Source organism: Merops nubicus, unplaced genomic scaffold, assembly GCF_000691845.1.
Source record: "Merops nubicus isolate BGI_N331 unplaced genomic scaffold, ASM69184v1 scaffold6970, whole genome shotgun sequence".
Lineage (NCBI taxonomy): Eukaryota > Metazoa > Chordata > Aves > Coraciiformes > Meropidae > Merops > Merops nubicus.
The window spans coordinates 82,647-102,436 of NW_008580826.1; the positions used below are offsets into that span (position 1 = coordinate 82,647).

At 35.8% G+C, this 19,790-nt stretch overlaps 1 protein-coding gene across 1 annotated transcript in view; it reads right to left on the bottom strand.

Annotated features, from left to right (window-relative positions):
• PACRG (PARK2 co-regulated) overlaps positions 1-19,514 on the bottom strand; it is a gene marked incomplete at its 3' end in the record, with an annotated part of 81,022 nt that extends 61,508 nt beyond the window's left edge. The window contains exons 1-2 of the mRNA XM_008941395.1: positions 19,509-19,514; positions 19,052-19,186 (exon numbers count right to left, since the gene is read on the bottom strand). Of these exons, the coding sequence (XP_008939643.1) occupies positions 19,052-19,186; positions 19,509-19,514 (141 nt within the window). The remainder of the gene's footprint in view (positions 1-19,051; positions 19,187-19,508) is intronic.
• Between the last annotated feature and the right edge of the window lie 276 nt (positions 19,515-19,790).

Sequence of the window (19,790 nt, forward strand, 5' to 3'; positions counted from 1 at the left end):
ATCACTAAATTATTAAAATAATTACCCAGGTTAGGTTACAGATAGAAATCTAATACTAAGTCTCCCTCTGTGACCTTTCACTTCATCTGTAAGAAAAGTTTAATAGTGTACAATGTGTAAAATAAACTGATGAACATTTATAAGGTGTTCTGATATTACATTGAGAGCACTAATAAAAAAGCACAGATTAAAAATGCATAAACCAATATATTCTTCACGCAGTGTTCCTATGGACCATTGATTTGTTATTTTATATTTTAAAATTTTACCCATGTGTAAAGTGGACTTAAGATGTCTTCCTTTCCTCCCTCCCTCTCTCTGCTTCTTGTTCCTAAGCTTACCACCATCCCTCACACTCCTTCCATTGGTACTTGTGCAAATGGCTGTGTGGCTGCATTCAGATTGCTGTAGTGACGTGAATAAAATAAAAGGAAGATAAAAACAAGCAAAAAAACCCCAAAAACCAAACCATAAAAAAAAAAACCAAACAAAAAACCAAACAAAAAAAAAAAAAAACACTAACCCAGAAAACCCACAACCAAAAAAACAACAAAAAAACACCCCAACACCTAAAACATATTTTTTACTAGTTTTAAGATCCACCATGATCTGATTAATAGAAGGAAAGCCAAGTGCAACTGAGGGAGAATTGAACTGTGACACAGGACATTAACAAACAGATGGAACTTTTTTATCTTGTTCTGAGGCAACAGCAAGTGTTATGTAGTTCTATCCCAAGTGAACTATTCATCCTGCATATTAGACAAAGTGAGACCCTACGGGAAAAATACATGATTCTGTAGTTAAAGAGCATAATAATGAATCAAAATATAACTTTTGTCAATTGTGACATATGGAGTTTCCTAGTTTGTTAAAAAAGAAAATGAAAATTAAAGATTTATGTGGCACCATACAAACACCAAGAACATTTATCCTAAGGGACAGAACAAGTAATCCCAAACTATGACCATTTCCACATTAATAAGGATATGCTGTTGGTCATCATCAGGTATGAAAAAACAGAACAGTATCGAACACAGAAATTTTGAGAACTCCAGTGATATCACGTAAACACAGAGACTCAAAAATTCTGAACACCACCACAACTTTCTCCTAGTATTTCTAGCCCAGTATCTCCACTTAAGGAAGTCTGTTTTCAAAAGCGCTATTCTTACAAATAACCTTACAGGCAAGTAAAAAAGGGCCAAAATTGTTACCAGTCTGGATAATTATGCTCAGGTGTCTTTCTTAAAGGGATCTAGATTGCTTACTTTTTTCTAGCCTTAGTAAAGGAACAAACTGCAGCCAAAAGAGTGCAGTCAGAGCCAGAGCCTGGAAGGATTTTTTCATCTCATGGGTTAGATATTATCTGCTTGTCCAACACCACATCTTTGAGGCTTTCCAGATATTTCTACAGCTGTATAGGGTTTACAGTTCATGCTTGAAAACTCATCTTTATATTGATCATTCTAAATTACTAAAATGAACTAAATGTTAACAGGAGAAAAGAACAGATATTTAAGCACTTGAAGGTAGAAAACCAAAAGGCAGAAAACTGGAAGTTGACAGAATCAAGCTATTGCTTCCTTGACTTCAACATGCCATAGTGCCTTTCTGATATTATGGGAATCTTCATACAAGTAAAATTATACATATATACAAGACTTCTCTGGAGCAGATCCCTCATTAGACACCCTTCCATTTCCTACACCTTTATATAGAAGAAAGGAAGCTAAAATCTATTATTAGAATTTTACAATTTCAGTTTTCTACATTCACATTTACTAAAAAAATAGCTTCTTTCTGTCTCTCTCACGTTCTACTCAATCTGAAATATTTTTGAATGCAACCTCAGTAGTTTGTGTACTTGTAATATTTTCTCCTTGTTATTAATAGTGATCTTTCACTACAGAAGGCTATTTCATATATTTTGCCTTCTGATGCTTATTATCAAAAAAAGGTTTTAAACTGCAGTTATGAATCCTCATTACTGTAACAGGAGCAAATAATTGCAGGATGCATAGTTTATTTGTGCATGTACATGTGTGTATATATATGTACACATACACACACTTGTGCACACACCCACAGAGCTTGGAGAAGATAATTTCATAGCAACACCTAAAACGGCTACTGACTTTATTATTCATGTGGATTTTATATTTCCATTTTACACCCCCTCTAAAACATTAAAGGCAAACCCTGATATTAATAATGACAAGTAACTGTACAACAGAGCTTAAATTTTAAGGGACCTTTAGAAACTTGAAGACTAGGCACATAGAAAACTTGTGAAACTCAACACGGAGAAGTGCAAAGCTCTGCAGCGGGGACAGAGCAACCCCTTAAAAAACAGCACAGTTTGGGAAGTGACTGGCTGAGTAACAGTCCTGCTCCCCTGAGGTTTGTGGCAACTGCCATATTGAAAAACAGCCAGTGGTTCTGCTATCACAAAGGAAAAAAAACACATCCTGAGCTGCATTACAAGGAATGTGGACAGCAGGTAAAGGGAAGTTAATAAACTCCTTTAATAGGCAATAGAGAGGCTATATGTAGAATACTATGTTCTGTTTTCTCACCACACCTTATGAAAGGTGCAGAGGAACTGGAGAGATAATTCAGTTGATTATTACCAAGATGATTACCAGATAATTATTATTCAATATATTGCCTCTAGGTTGTGGTACTCAATAGTTCTGAGCAAGATTTGTGAGGTAGTTTATTTTTTTTTTCTAATTTTTTTCTAAACTTAAAAAGAAAACAGATAAGCCTCTCTACTTGAGTCACTTTTAGAATTTAATACTACATGTCAGGTACTGTTACAATCTTCGGCTTTCGTTTAAATCGCGTGAAAACTTGAGAACCAAAGCACTTTGTACAATATCAATAGATTAATCATAATAGTTTTAAAAATTTCTGGCTTTCCTTCATCAGGAAGGGATTTTCCTCAGTAAGTTAGGTCAACCTCAAAGTCTTCAAGAAGAATCAGACTGACACAAGTTTAGAGAGCTATGTGTTGACCGTAGGATCTAAAGCTGGAGGTGTTTTTACATTTCGTATTTAGTTAAGGTAAACCGAACATGAATACAAATCTCATGACATCTTACAAATGCAATTGTAACTTTATCTGATATGGCTAGAAAGTGATTATTATGTACTGAATAAATATACATATAAACACTGCATATGGAAAAAAACGTGGGTTTAAATTAAAGGCATGTTAGGAATATAATGGAACATTTTAAAGTCCATTAACAGCATTTAAAGTCATGAATGTGCCTGTTTCTCTACCTCCACTATGTTGATTAGTGTCTTCTATTTCTGTGGGCCCAAAACCAGACACAGAATTCCAAATGCAGCCTTATCACTAGCAAGTAAAAGGGAATAATACTTTCCCTGAGCTCCATGACTTTTTATTGCTGATGTCATCTAAAATGTGGTTAGCCTCTGTTCTGCAAGGGCACACAGCTGAGTCACGATGACCTTGCTGTCCATCAGGACCCACAGGTCCTTTTCTGTCTAAGTGCTACTAGCCAGTCATTCTTAACATCTTGTTTCATTTAATTAAAATTAAAAAATCAAATTTTGGGCTTCAAAAATCAAACTCTCTCAACACACAAACTATAGTAAGATACGTGTAAGAAAAGCCTCCAAAACCCCCAAAACCAAAGAACTAATAGAAAATGTATAAAGACAAACAGGATAAATTATGACAAAATGGCAGGACAAAATATTTGTGGAAATTCACAATGATCTGGGATCTGAAATCAATTTAGAAAGGAAAGGACTTTCATGAAAAAGTAAACACCATCTTTGTTACAGTTTTAAATATATACTGTAAAAGCAAGATAGAAACACAAAGACTTTGTTTTATAGCAATAAAAATGAAGTACCAAAAGCAGTAAATCGGGGGCAAGTGGAAATAATATTTTGGAATAAACTCAAACTAAACCAGATGGTGGAAGTTTGAAAGGAGTATAGAGTGGTTAATGTGCTAGAAAACATTCACACTGTGATTAATAGCAACAAATGGGCCAAAGCTTTAATGACCAGGAAGCGTAATAACTTTCCAGAAATTATAGAAATATAGTTATTACACCCCTAGTTGGGAAAAATGTTGGAATGTTTAAAACACATAATATTAAATACTCAGATTAACAATTTATATTAGATAGAAGAGTTTCTGCTAAGGAAAACCTAATAGTCATCATATTAGGTGATATCACCACATTAGGTTACAATGCTTGAAAAATCTAGATTGATTATCTAGGATTCTAGATGCATAAATAAACAACTACCTGGAGAAAAGGTATGGGGCTGAAGTTCCTGCTCTCTGTGATTGTTATTACTGCTGGTTACTGGTTGTATCTCACTAATGTATCAGGAAGTGCTCCAGCAGCTGGACTAGGTGGTCATTGTAGGTCCCTTCCAACAGAAATATTCCATTTCATGATATTCTATTCTATCCATGATATTCTATTCTATCACATAAGCATTCCAAATCAACTTCATGCCAAGTCAGTCATATGGTTTAAATCATCTTCTGAGGTTGTAAATTCATAAAAGTTCAACTTTCTGCCCTTGAAAGCAAACAGATTTATTGTCCTAATTATCTGCAACTCTGTACACAAGAAAGCATAAATATTACCTTATTGTCTGTGATCAGAAATGTCTGGGGACAAAAGATCTATGACAGACTGATGGCAAGAGGTATGTGAACAGCAAGTTGTATTCATGTCATCTTTTCATACTTGTTATACATAGAGTAACAAATTCTATAGAAGCAGGATTGAATTTTATGGCTGTCTTATTATCTCACAGAAATAATATGGTACATTTTTCACAGCTGATGACAAACATATTGCAAATGTTTTGCTACGCATTTCTGATTTGTGTGAATGATTTGAATAAGGTCCAGTTTAAAAATAAATAAAAATCCATGCATAAATTCAATAAAGATCAAGGTTTTTTTGCTTAATAGATAATCTTTACCTAGTTAAAAAAAAAAAAAAATATTTTCTCACTTATGGAACAGTTTGTAGTATCATGACTGTGGTTATATGCTCCTTATAGTTTCCCAAGAAAGAACAGGACAAATTCAGTAATGTTACTGAAGAGTTTTAAGACCGCTTTTTTCCCCCCATTTCTTCAGAAAACCATCAAAACATGTAAGGATTGAAAAACAGAACAGCAAGAAAATACCAAGAAATAAGATTTCCAGCTAAATAACAAAATTGGCATCTACTCTGAGCTCAGACTGAATCAACCTCTGAAAACTATGATGACAAGAACTCTAAACAGGCAAGTTTACTTGGACTCAGAAAGGAGTAAAGTGGCCTGAATAGCTGTGACAGCCAAATTCCCAAAATTATGTATACTATGCCCTTTTGTATCAACTTCTAGCTGCTCATGTTTCCACCTGAACTGCTGCACATGAATCAAAGGTTATACTTGGGCATAGACATAAGGAGGACTGCAGTTCTCATGGTTTTCATCTCAATATTTTTTGTTGTTGTTGTTGTTTTTGTTTTTTTGTTTTTTTTTCCTTCAGCAAGCAATCATGACTGATTAGTGAACATAGTAAGAAAAAAAAAAATCATGTTAAGATCAGCTAATAAGCTATATTTTCTTTCATGCTGTGGAAGCACAAGGTAAGAAACAACTCGAAGGAAACTGAAATTCATCTGAGTGACACTCCACCTCTGGCTTTGTGAACAGGAATGTTTCCATCTCAGACATGGGCTTTATCTGGGGACCCCAGTCTACCAACCTAGGATTAATAAGAGCAGCAAGGTTCCAGTACTGTTATTAAATTACAAGGCAAAGCAGAGGTCTCCCATCTGATCTGACCTTTTTAAGAGTCAGAAAGGACAAGATAAGAAATACCGAGGAAGCACATCCCTTACCGTACAGACTCATAGAGGTACTTGTGATTATGATACTTATGATTACACATAGATACTTATTATTATATGGTATGACCTTCTAGGGCTTCTGGCCCTAGTAGAATTTCTTTGAGTACGAACAGAACACACCAACATTGATTGGGTTACTTTATCAGAGCAGAATTTAGTGCACTTATTCTTCATTAGAGATTCACTACATCTCAATTAACTCCTGGGCCTAAGAACAGTATTCAGACTGAAGTTTAGCTTACAAATTTCCATCTGAATACTCCTACCTTTTAAAGATCATTTCTTCTACTCATACAAAAGTATTATTTGTCTACCTTTTGTAATAGCTCTTGAAATAAGGCATGGATTTACCTGCACATACAAACTTAATATTAATTTTGAAACAGAAGATCAGTTCCAATGCATAAGATTCAAATTAATTACTTTTAAATATAATGTGTCGAGTTATGTTCTTTTAGATTTTAACTCTAATATTATAAACATAGCCTTTGACTTAGAGCACTTAAATTGTTTCATTATTCAGAGGCTATTTTGCTGGTATTACTTTAAAACCAAAGGAAGCCATTTTTTTGGTGTAATATTGAAAGAAGTCACATGAAGAAGACTCCCAACCCACAGATTCTGCCACTTAGTACAAAACCTGCAGTTATTTATAGTTCCCTACAATTGCTGTTTCTTGAGCATTAGTGTGCAAAAGCTGAAAGACAAGGGGAACTATCTTATTTAAATATTTAAGATAATTTACTTCAGCCCTGATAACCTACCACACGCTACTACTAATGTCAAATATCCACACTGCCATTTGAACTGTAAATATAGACTCAGTATACAAATTTTTGATGAAAATAGACAATTCAACCACCTTGATAGAGTTTTTATCAGATACATTTAAATGTGTTGAATTTTTAGAGGTCTTTGCCATAAATGTCTTAAAGGTAAATAACTTGAAACTAGCACTTATTAAGAAAGTAACATCATTATGAAATTGATTGAAAACAGAAGTAAATATCTTTTTTCTCATTTTAGAGGTAGGTATATCTCAATAACACCATCGCTACATAGTATAAGCAAAGGAATTGCTTCAGTGGGTTTGATCACAAGGCATTAAGTACATGCTTAAATCTCTGTAGGAACAGAGCTCTTTCATGTCACATGGACAGCTATTTTATGTAACTGAAGTGTCAACAAGTTTCAAAGGAAGAGGTAATTTGGTGGGGGGAGGCGGGGGGGGAAGGTTAAAATTTAGGTCTTGCTCATTCCTTAATCCAGTTCCCACTGAGCTGTCCTCATTAACAATTTCATATGAGGACAAACTCTTCACAGGTAAGCAAGAGGAGATACAGATGAAAAAATCAACAGGTTAGAAAGTGAAAGGACAATAAAACTAGTTATTAGGCTAACAGATACTATCAATTAGCAGAACAACAATGTGAGGAATGAGAGCAGTGCTGAGCCCAGATCAGAATGCTGCAGTAAAGCAGATGTGAACATGAATTTGATGTTAATGGTTCACAGAGGTTAGTGATCAGAAAATAAAAGCGAAATGATGATTAATTAATTTAAATTTTAGAAAGCTACAAGCCATTTTTTTTCCTATTAGTGCTACAGATACCTCAACCACCAAGAAGTCCATACTTATAGAGGATAATTCTTCCTGCTATTCACATGTACTTTTTTATACTACATCTCTGTGTTTTTCAAGGCAAAATTTGCCTTCAAATTTTCACATTAGACAACTGTTTGCATCTACCTTTCTCTTGCTGACAGCATGCCCCAATAAGAAAGACACTATCATCAGTAAGCAGCACTCAGGCCAGATCATCCCCTCCAATTCTAAAGTATAGAAGCAGGACATGACATGGCTAACAACCAGAGGAATAAAAATATTGATACATTTACTCACAGTGTAGGATGAAGTAAAGACAGAAACAAACTAACTCAGAAGCCAGATGACCAGTCCAATTTTAATCACATAGCAATTGTTTAAAAAAAAATAGCACCATTATTATACAAATAATCCTCCCTTAGCTCCCACTTGCAGTGGTGGCGTACAATCACAGGAAGCCCTTCCAGTAACTGAAAACCCTACATACTACAGAAGTGCCAGAGCCAGCCTTTATACTGTTAGCTTGGAGGCAGGACACCTGATGTTAACACTAAAGGCAATGCACCTGGTGGGGATGTCTTCACTGGGCTTTTTTACCCAAGGCTGGCCAGGCCCTGGTTGAAAAAAACAGTCAGGAAGACACTTTCTGCCCAGTTGTGGACATCATCCACACGTCAACCTTGATTCAGCACTGGGAGTTTAGACCCTGGCACTTAATTTTCTTAAATTAAAAATGCACTTAATTGCATGCCACTTTTTACCTGAAATGATTAAAAAAAAAAAAAAAATCAGACTTGATAAGACAAAGTAGTTGAGGAAATTATTCAGTCTCTGAGCCTTCAAAGTAGAATGGTCACAATGAAAACATCAAACACACATTGATTTTTATGTTGTCAATTCCATTTGTTTTGTCACTTGCCAGAGAACTCTGAAATATTTGGGTAAAAGGAGGAAGGCTAACAACTAATGGACAGAGAACAAGCCATCCATTAATTGGGAAAGGGCTCAGAAAACACCTTGAGAGTAGATACAGAAAATTCATCAACCCTGTGTCTGTGGCAGTGAACACAACTTTCTGACAAACAATAAAAAGCACTTTAAAAGACAGATATTTCTGCTTGCAGCTTACAGATAAAACTGGAACAAGTCCTGGCCCTTCTGTTTGGCACCCTTTGTAGCTAGGGAAAGATTATTCTGCCTGAAACACAACATACCAAGATGTCTTGGCTACGTTCCTGACTTACCTTCTAAAAAGTTTCTGTTTTTAAGAGGGAAGGTAGCTGTTTAACTGAAGGAGGAAGAGCAATTTGTTATTTTCCTATATTTCAATCTACCAATTGCTGAAGCTTACAACATCACTTGTGTCCTCTAGAGTCCATAGTAACGTGAATTGTCTTAATCCAAATGCCTAGCAAATCATTGTCACATAGCAGTAGTCGACCTTTCTTTTCAATCTATGCACTTTTCAGGAGTTATAAATCAGTTGACTTTCAAGCTTGATGAGATGGCATATGCCCTGGTTTGAAGAACAGATGGAGGCTTGGGGGAAAATTGTTTCTGCAGGCTTGCTACAAGCAGCACTGCTCCATAAAAGTGAACCATTCGCACTAATTTCTCACATAAATTATACAGGCAGGGAGCACCAGCCCATTCAGCAAAAAAATCTTTCATCTAGCTTTCAGAGGTCATTTAGCAAATTTAAATTAAAGTTATTTCTGATACATGGCTGGGTTTTCATTCCATACGCTTTCAAGAGATGGCAATTTACATCAAATAAAGGAATGGCTTTAATTGTGTATGCAGGGAAAAAGGAACAGTAAATTAACTGCCACAATATTACTATTTTCTAGAATCCTGGGGTAAGTTGCAACTATTAATTAGCCACAGAGGAATTAATAGTTGAAATATGGCAGCTCTGTACTACAGGAATCAGGTAAACTGTCACTGCTCTTTGCAAGGCCTTTTTTAGACTCCAGCTGAACACTAGTGCCCAGATTCAGCACTGATGTTATTAAAAGAAAGGAGATCTCAGTAATTTCCAGGAAAACAATCTTTTTAAGGGAAACGTTCAGCTGTTAAGCAAATGTTAACATTTTGCTAACATGTCACATTTTTAATAAACATGGTACTTTATCCGAGCATGTAGAAAAGTGACATTTCATTAGAGTCTTATGTCATAAATATGAAAGAAATAGAAAAGACCACAAGATTGTTAAAAACCTAAAAAGAATTACATTTTTGTGAGCCAAGTGGTAAAAGAGGAGACTGCATTGAGTAAACTCTAATACATAAAATGACATAATTCAGTGTTTCAGCATAAACGTAAGTTTAAATGTACAAACTAAAAACAAATGATCAGAATGTTGATAAGTATTGAAACTGTTACATTGAATTTTATGGGTGGGATCAAATCAATGTAGGGATTTCCAACTTGAGAAACATATCATTCCAACATTTTCTGTGACTGTATATATCATGGAATGGGAACTGGAAGCACTCAAAGTGTCCTGGTTCCGTGTAAAAAGGGGTTCAGGGCAGGACCCACACGGAACAGAACTATGTACTCGCCTCTCCCCCACCCCCTTGAGAGAGAGAGAGAGACACTTTTTAAAAAGATGAAGTATATTGTTCAACAAGGAACAGAAAACGAAAAAGGGGGGTAAGGAAAATAATATATATAAAGATCAGGGGAATAATACAAAAGATAAAATATACAAAACCCTCAGAAATGGTTCCAGGGTCCCACGGAGTGAAAGGAGAACTTTCCTCTCTGAGCTCCAAGGCAGGAGTGAAACAAAAAACCACTCCCTGCCTCTTATCAAAGTGTGTGGGAAGGGGAGGGAATACAATGGTTTCACCCCCACCCGGGGTCCTCCCAGTTGCTGGAAGGTCACGCCCCCATTCCAAGCCTCAAACCACAACACAAAGTTACTCAACTACTTTGAAGAACATCAGCCTGGTACCCTACCTTAGTCTCTAAACAAAATTAAGATTGTTAATCTTAGCACAAAATGCTAGAACAAATACAAATAGTGACACTTGAATAATAAACAACTCCCCTCCCCCACTTTATCTATTGAATATAAATACAAAATTAAGAGATTACTAAATGTAACTGTAATCAGATATAAATTAAGCCCTCTTAGATGTAAGAGATTTCACTCTTATCAAAAGGATAATAATAATTTCTATAATTTTGATAACTCAGGACATTGTAATTTATGGTTGATCAGAAACAGACTTCTAGGAGCATTATCAAGGACTAAAAACCTAATAGATCAGTAGGAAAATTTATATTACCATAGTGAGAAAAAGAAACATCTTGCAGATAATATTTCTTTATGGCAGTAAGGATCGCATTCAAATAAAGTCAATAGGAATTTGATTGCTTTATTTGCTAGAAAAGATACCACGTTTACTCTGTACCTCTTCTGAATGATTTCAGGCCACAGAGTGTGTATAAGTGTTGTACATACACAGTATTGCTTAAGAGATTTAAGGGAGTTTTCATTTAAATGAAAATCAGGTCACAGACAGGAAAATGTGGCTATTTTTTAGTACCATGCATTTAAAAAAGGAAACTAGAACAGACTTTGGACTGCAAATTTTAACAATCTCTAAGAAAAAGTCACATGCACATCAGCAAAGACAGCACTTTTGACAGTCATTAGTTGAGCACTAGTATCACAGTCACAAAGAATTATGAATGGCATTTGTCTATATACACCTTTTTATGCTTGTGTTTGCTTCAGTAAGCCATAAGATAAGGATTACTAATAACTTCTGATTTAAGATGATCCAGTAGAGCTATTTCTACAGTTTTACTTTAAAACCGAAGAATTCTTTCTTGCCACCATGCCACATCTCAAGTTTGCTGTATGATTATCCACAGAAAACTGAGGGATTTACTGTGCTTTAAAAAATAAAACTATTATTTTCCAAACTATCCCTTCAAACTAAATCTGTTCTTATATGTGGCAGGGTTTGGTGTGGTTTTGTTTTGTTTTTTTTTTCCCCAGAAACAACATTTAAAATTTGTTACTCCAAGATTTTCTTTACCTCAATTTATATTTCTAGTCTCCTTAAATTACTGTGTATTATTTTGGGCTTAAGAAATTCTTGCTTTCATTTACTTTCTCTTGAACCCACACTGCATTTTTGCGTTATATCAACACAATTGTATTGCAGGAAGTCTTAAAAAGGATCACTGAAATGATTAGAATCATAGAATCATAGAATCATTTAGGTTGGAAGAGACCTCCAAGATCATCAAGTCCAACCACCGAGCCACCAGGGCCCCAAAGTCCTCTACCAAATCAGATCAGAATCTGTCAGGGTTGGAAGGGATCACAAGGATCCCCCAGTTCCAACCCCTCTGCCATGAGCAGGGACACCTCCCACTAGATCAGGCTGCCCAGAGCCTCATCCAGCCTGGCCTTAAAGCCCCCCAGGGATGGGGCCTCAACCCCCCCCCTGGGCAACCCATTCCAGGGCCTCAGCACTCTCATGGGGAAGATCTTCTTCCTCATGTCCAGCCTGAATCTGCCCACTTCCAGCTTTGCCCCATTCCCTCTAGTTCTGTTGTTACTTGAGATCCTAAAAAGGCCCTCCCCAGCTTTCTTGTAGGCCCCCCTAAGATACTGGAAGGCCACAATAAGGTCACCTCGGAGCCTTCTCTTCTCCAGACTGAACAGCCCCAACTCTCTCAGTCTGTCCTCATAGGAGAGCTGCTCCAGCCCTCGGATCATTCTCGTGGCCCTTCTCTGGACACGCTCCAGCAGGTCCACGTCCCTCTTGTAATGGGGGCTCCAGAACTGGGTGCAGTACTCCAGGTGGGGTCTCACCAGAGCAGAGTAGAGGGGGAGAATCACCTCCCTCGACCTGCTGGCCACACTTCTCTTGATGCAGCCCAGGATCTGGTTGGCTTAGAAAATGGAGCTCTCTGGAGAAGCTAAAGAGAAGTCTATTGCAGAAGAAAACTCTTAATACTAATGAAGACATTAAATAAAATAGAAACTAACACAGCTCTGTGCTGTACCTTCTGTGCCTAAACACGACACATGGCTGCTTCTCTTTGTACATAATCTTGCAAAAAACTTTCATTCTGCATGACACCACTTGTCGAGGATTTACAAGTTTTCTTTAAGGTGACAGTGTCCTCTCAACATCTCTTATTAAGACGACATCACACATAGTTTAACAAAGAATATAAGCAGAAAACAAAATCTCTATATTTGAAAATGAAGCCAAAAGAGTATTCTTTTTCATAAGCAGTTTGTTCTCTTTGTTTTCAGATATCTGAGTTATCTGGTATTCAGATATCTGCAATTCCACGAGCAGCTAAACTAATCTAGCAGACCATTACCGTTGAAAGAAAAAGTTTTGCCATCCTTCAACTCCTTCCCATTCTTCACTGTACTTTGCTACTGTTTCTCTCTCCTTCACCAGAACAAAGCTTTAGCACTCCTGGAGCCTTTTGTAATCAAAGTTCCCGTGACTGCAAACGTATTGCTAATCAAGAAAAAACACATCCACTCTTTTTTCCCTTAATTAGTGAGGTAAATTTACTCACAGAGGGTTCTGATAAGCATCAGTGCCAGTGCCAAGTATGCCTTAGAAATAGAGAGCAGACGAGACGAAGGAAAATTGCACCTTCACCTTCTGATGGCAATAAGCCATTAAAACCCCTCAATTTCTAGAGTTACATCTCACCTCTGTAAATTGCAAGACATTAGTATAATAATGGGGTCATTCTGTAGGGCAAAGGAGCTCTCTCCAGCTATTTTTGTTTTGGGATTTGAACTCTGGGAAGTGTTACCTAAGCTTACTTAGGTAGGAAACAACATACAGAGTTTGTTCATGTGCTTTAACGTCAAGATAATGCCAAAAAAAGATAAAAATATTGAGACATTACTTGAGAGCTCTGCAACTGAAAATTTGTCTCCCTTCCAATTATATAATTTAATATATAAAAAATTTATTTTCTCTCAATTAAAACTTATCCCTCAAACATGCAGAAAAGGTTGCACTTCCAGGAAAAGAAAACAAAATTTAAACCCCAGCTGTTTTATGGAGAAAACCCCAAAAGAAAGCACAACACAAAACAACCAAAAAAACAACCAAAAAAACAACCCCAAACCAAACAACAAAAAAACAGATTTTTCCTGGTGCTGTATATAAGTACCATCTTAATCACAGCAGCTCAGAATTAATGATAAAACCAAAAGAAGAATGATATATGATCATAAAAATTATAGCTCTGTGGCATGTTTAAATTATTTGTAGTCCTTTTCAATAGTCTGCAGAAGGAAAAAGTGTATTTACAATCCAAATGCATGATGGTAAGATCAGAAGACTTTTACCACTGCATCTAGTTTCTATCAGCAAGAAGTAATTTTTCTACCATAACTTATACTTGGCCTTGAAAAAAAACAAGCTCCATAGGAAAAAGGATGAAGAAAAATGAAAATGGCAAATGTCGCATCCTCAGTGAACACAGCTATTCTGGGAAAAAAACATAAACCCCAAATGATGTAATTCATGTTCATTTTGACATTTTGCTTGAGAAGTTTGTGGGTTTGAATTCAATTTCCATTTCTCTGAAATTTCTAAAATTCTTTTGAATAGCTTTTTTTCTCCCTCACATAGCAACTTTCATAATTAACCCTATTCCCTAAAACCATAATTTTTCAAACATTCCAATTACTTATTTTATGAGACACTGCATTTCAAACACATTCTTAATAATTCAGAAATACTTTCTCAGCTTTATCAACTTTATTAGTCAAAGGTTTAATTGCATTCTGACCTTTTTTAATTCAGTAACATATATTTAAAATTGGAAGTACTTTTCAGACCTGAACTGTTAGCTTTTACTATTAGCAGCTTCATATGAGATTGTGCAAAAGAATATATTACTACTTTTTGAAATAATATTGAGATATACATGGGCTAAAAGAGAACCGCAGGGTCCCATATAAGTAGCAAAGGGCTTATTAATACTTTAACACATTCTTTTTCTAAAAAGTTCACTTTTTACTATTGCATAAGTCTAAATTAAGAACAATTTATGTTCCAAACTTTTCATACACATCAGAAACGCATTTTCAAACCACACCATTATTCTCTGTTAGCAGACAAAAACAAATGCTTCAAATTTGGAAAGACCCTTGAACATTTATTGAATAATTCAACCACAGAAGTTGCTTATTTCTAGATCTCAAATGCTATTGCTTTATCAAAAAATATGAATATTCTATATTTGCAGCAATTTTAAGGCACCAGTAACTATACAGTTCTATTTAATGACCATGGAGGGATCATCAAAACAAAGGATTTAAATTAGGTATTAACATATTGCAATGAGTGTATAGAATTTAGCAAAGAATTCACTGACTGGTACTAGATCCCCTAAATGGGGATGAAAAGTCTTGAATTAATTTTGTATGAATTCTTTAACTGTAGACAAAACCAGAAATTTGTGTAGTGAGTTACAAAGTTGGTGGGTTTCTTTTCACAGACATAATTAATGTGTCATTCTTTATAGTCAACTTTTTAAAATGACAAAAGGACAACTTTTTTCCAGTTTTGAAAACAAAGCTTAGGAACAGCAAGACAGTCACACTGTCTTCTTGCAGAAATAAATGTGATGATAGCCTCTAACAGCAGATAAGTTTAATTTGGTATTATCCTAGCTTTTAAAATTCTTTCTTTTAGTCTGGATGTTATTCTTTAAAACCAAGTTCAATTTCCTGCTTTTGTATATAATGATATATATTTTGTAATTGTAATTTATCTGTTCATATATTTTCTTCCATTAGGTCGAAACAGATTTATTTCAACTTGCAATAATAGTAAAACTTAGCAACCAGAATGCCAGTGTTTTAGGAGTAGTTAATGAGATGCCTTTCTAAACTTAAGACTTAGTCTGAGAATTCACACAGAAGACACATTGTGCCTTAATTATCTCGTAGTGAGATTTAATTTGCTTTGGTCTGTTTTTTAAGAAAAGACATCATGGTAAACACCATGATTTATCTTCACAGTTTAATCTTGTCTATGCTTAAGATTAATTTGAAGTAAGAATACCTCTTGTTAAATTTAATGCATTTTGGAAATAATTAAGCTAAACAAAAACAAGGTACTACTATTTCAGAATTAAAGATTCCACACATGCAGTTATTTAGAAATAGTTCTGAATAGTTTAGATCTTATATTTTTATATCTTATCTAGGTCTACAACCATTGTTATATGTAGCCAGCCTTTACAGGACATTAATCATGGGCTTAAAATTAGGAATATGCAGAACTGCAATTAATCGAGTCATTTGTGCATATTTATGTTTTTGGTACATTTTAACATGATTCATGGATATTAAAACATTTCAGATTCTTCTGTTTTAGCTGTAAATGGCTGTTTTGTCCACAGAATTACAAGATAGTGAGCAAGAGTTCAAAGTATTTAAAAAAAAAAAAAAGTTATGTCTGACAATTAGATTATTTTGTTTTGTTTCAGCAATTATAGAAAACAAAGAAACAAACAAAAAACAACTGTATTTTGCAGGAAAAATCCTGCAGTATTTTCCCTTGTCTGAGCAAATCATGTTTCAGAGACCCTCTCCCATTTTCTCTTATGCACCACTTGGTAGGCAAACTAACAAAAGTGAAATGAACCATGATATACGTTACAACTAAACAGAGAAAAAAAAACCCTTTCACAATAAAACATTGATATTATGCAGTTTAGCAGGATTTGACATATCAGTGTTAACATTTATTTTTTCTTTTTATCCTTCAGGCAAATAAATATCATTCAGTAAAGATTTTACAGAACATTTTTGCCAAGACACATTTAATAACCAAAATATTTTTTCATGTTCATTAATTTAAGCAGTATTGTGTAAAATATGTTTCAAAAAAAATTACCTATTTAATCAGATTTACAAATAAATATGACAAACTGATAAAAATTAACCTTTAGATCTATGCTGGGTATTTTGACTATTCGCACAGCCTTAAAACAAGTGGAAAATACAGACCTTACTTTAGCTGCACCTTTAAATATTAGCTAATGATGAACAACATTCTCACCCTTTTGCAGTGGTGGGCAGCCTCTAAGACTTCAGAAGCTAATGATAGCTTGAACTAGAAAACTACTCGCCCGCTTCCTCTACTTAAACTGCACAATAATCAATGATGGTTGCATGCCAAATTAAACAACAGCCTCAAGTAATTCTACTACTTCAGTATTGTTTTCTTGAGTGCCTGCCACAGAACTTAGTCTGGATTGATTTGTGACTAAATCAAGTGGCATGGAATAAGGGAAATAAGGTTGGACCCCACCATGTGTTAATGAAAAGTTGAACAGTCTGCTACTATGTTGCCTTCTGGAAGCTGAAGTACTGACAATTTGTTTTGAGAGAAAGGATTAACAGCAATAGCAAACCCAACCCAGGACATCTCAGTCCTGCACTGCACCCAGCTACATGCCAATGTTTTACTGTGGTAGGTGGTAGCTAGGGAGACATTAGGTCTAAAAGGTTGCAAATTGTGTTAACAAAAAATACATGCTGGATTTTTGACTAGAGAATCTTCTACTGTGACTGTCTTAAGGTATTATGTTTTCAAACAATTCAAACTGTCTGGTACAGGGAGCAAATGTGTACTCTAGACATTCAGCTGTGGTCAGAAGGTGTGTAGACAGCAAATTAGCAAGATGTCATAGAATCATAGAATGTCTCTAGTTGGAAAGGACCCATAAGGATTGTTGACTCCAACTCCCTTTTCCTTGCAGGACTACTTAAAACTAAATCATACGACTAAGGGTGTTGTCGAGATGCTCCTTGAATTCTGACAGGCTTGGTGCTGTGACTACCTCCCTGAGGAATCTGTTCCCCGGTGACCAACTACCATCTCAGTGAAGAACTTGTTCCTAATGCCCCATCTGAACTTCCCCTGATGTATCTTCATTATATTTCCTCATGTTCTAAGTCAACTAAGCAGTCACTAGCACCATTTGGTGGAATGCAGTCCTTATGATGGAAGAATATGCATCAAATAGCAATCAAAATAAGGTAAATTGTCTGTACCTCTCAGTCTGATCTTGAGAAATTAGAAGTTACAATACCTCAAAATAAAAACTAAATTCTGCAGATTTTTTGCAGTTGCTTGCAGATCAGCTTACCTGGTGATGAAAGATTAGAACGCAGACTTATGTTGTAGGCCTGTGATTTTTAGTCCAGAAAGGGCATTTCTAGGCTCACTTCAAGACCAGTTTTCTGGAATCTCATTCCGATCATGGGTAAAGTCTTATTGAATAGAGATTCCTTTTGCTACAAGAACTACTAATTGTTTCTTGTGCTGATTTAACACCACTCTAGGCAAGAAAATAGCAGCATAATTCTCTCTTCTATACTTCAATAAGCAAAAAAGCTCCCTTAAAATCTAGTTACTAACACATTATATAGTACCCCTTGCCACACTACAGGTCTAATCCTGTTGGCTTCATCAGGAGTAGGATCAGCTGTAAGACTTCAAAATCCCTCCTTTTTGTGTTCAGTTATAATAGCTATACATTTAATATCGGTATCATGTTCTTGACATGAACAATTTAAAACATTCTATAAATATGACATAGTTTTTTCATGCATCATGTTCATTTCCTGTAACTATCCCTGCTTCCAGCAAAATCTTATTCCAGTCCAATAAATAACATTAAAAAAAAAAAAAAAAGGCAATTCATGGTAACCAAAATAATTAAATAGTAGGAGCAGGTTAAAGATCAGCATTCATTTTTCAAATTAAATCTAAAAGTCTGCAGTAGTTACTTGGAAGATTGGCAAGTTTTACAAATAACATCACCAAGCCTTTTAGAGAGAAACACAGCCACATTAGAATGGAGTCATTAGGCAATACATTTATTTTGAAGCCAATTAACCTTTTGTCAGAGAAATGTCGGAGCTGTAATGGTTTCAGCAGTGGAGGTCAGCCTGTAACAGAGGCACGTATGACAGTGATTACGCTGTCTGACATATGTCGTAGCCTGAGAGTGCAGCTGCAGAATGAGAATCTGCCTTCGTTTGTATTCTGCTCTGCATTTTCAGGGAGCAGACAATCTTGACCTATCCATTTAGGTAATTAAAGCTTCTATTTGGAAGTGTCCTGCAGGAAGGTGAAATCTGGGGGAGATAAATGGCTGCTGCTCGCTGTATCCAGTCACTTCCATCATTTGATGGACTGCCTGAAACAGGCTGCATTGCCAGGTCCTCATAAAAATAGAGACGGATTGGGCAGGAGACAACTCTCTAAGGCAAAGCAACTCTGTCATCTTCCTTTTTGCAGCATATAATTTAATTGTTAGCCAAGGTAGACAGCTGACTCAGGGGCCTTTCTCTAATGGCTTGCCTACCATCTTCCATTTGTGAAGAAATTACTTCAGTTTATTTACTTAGGAGTTAACTTTGTTTGACAATGAGAGATGTCACTTCAAAAAGCTCAGCTGGCTCTCACGGCCATGCCATCCCTGACTTACCTTCCAGGCGATTTTGTTTCCCTTAGTATCATGCTCAAGGGCAATCGGGAAGTCTCCCCGCTCATAAAACTTGCGGAAAGCTGTGGGCTTCGTTGGTCGTTCTTTAAATGCTCCTGCAAGAGGGGGCCCTCTTACCTTTAAAAATGAAAAGTAAATAAAACAAAAACCAACATAGTTCAGTGGTAATATATTTTTAGAAAAAGCCTAATTTATGTGGCTCAAAATAGATACAAAAGAAGAAGAATATTGATCTCCCAGATTATAGTTTGCTTTCCTCTTTACATGTTATACCTCACTACTTTGAAGGTAAAATTTGGCAACAATCTACAAGTTTTGTTAATTGCTTTTTTTCCCTGTTACTACTTTCATATTGCCCCATAAAACCTGTTCATATTTCAAAGTAGCTATCTCCATTGCCATAGCATTTTAAAGCAAGAATAAACCACCAAGAGCATACCGACATTGTGTAGTAGACGATATTGGAAAATTAAGCATTTCTCCTTTTTTTGTTAGTTTCTTTCTAGAAGACATTTAACTTGATTTCCACCTAATATAACTGTCCTTACCCTCCATCATCTTTCCCTGGCCATTACCTTTTCTCCTTCACCACCCCCCTTCCTCAAACACTGTAGATCTGGCTTTAATATGACTTCCAGCACTTCAGTACTGATGGCTGAAGCACTAGAAGAAACAAAGGAAAGCCAAAGGAAACAAAGGGAGTCAGATCTTCCCTCTCTGC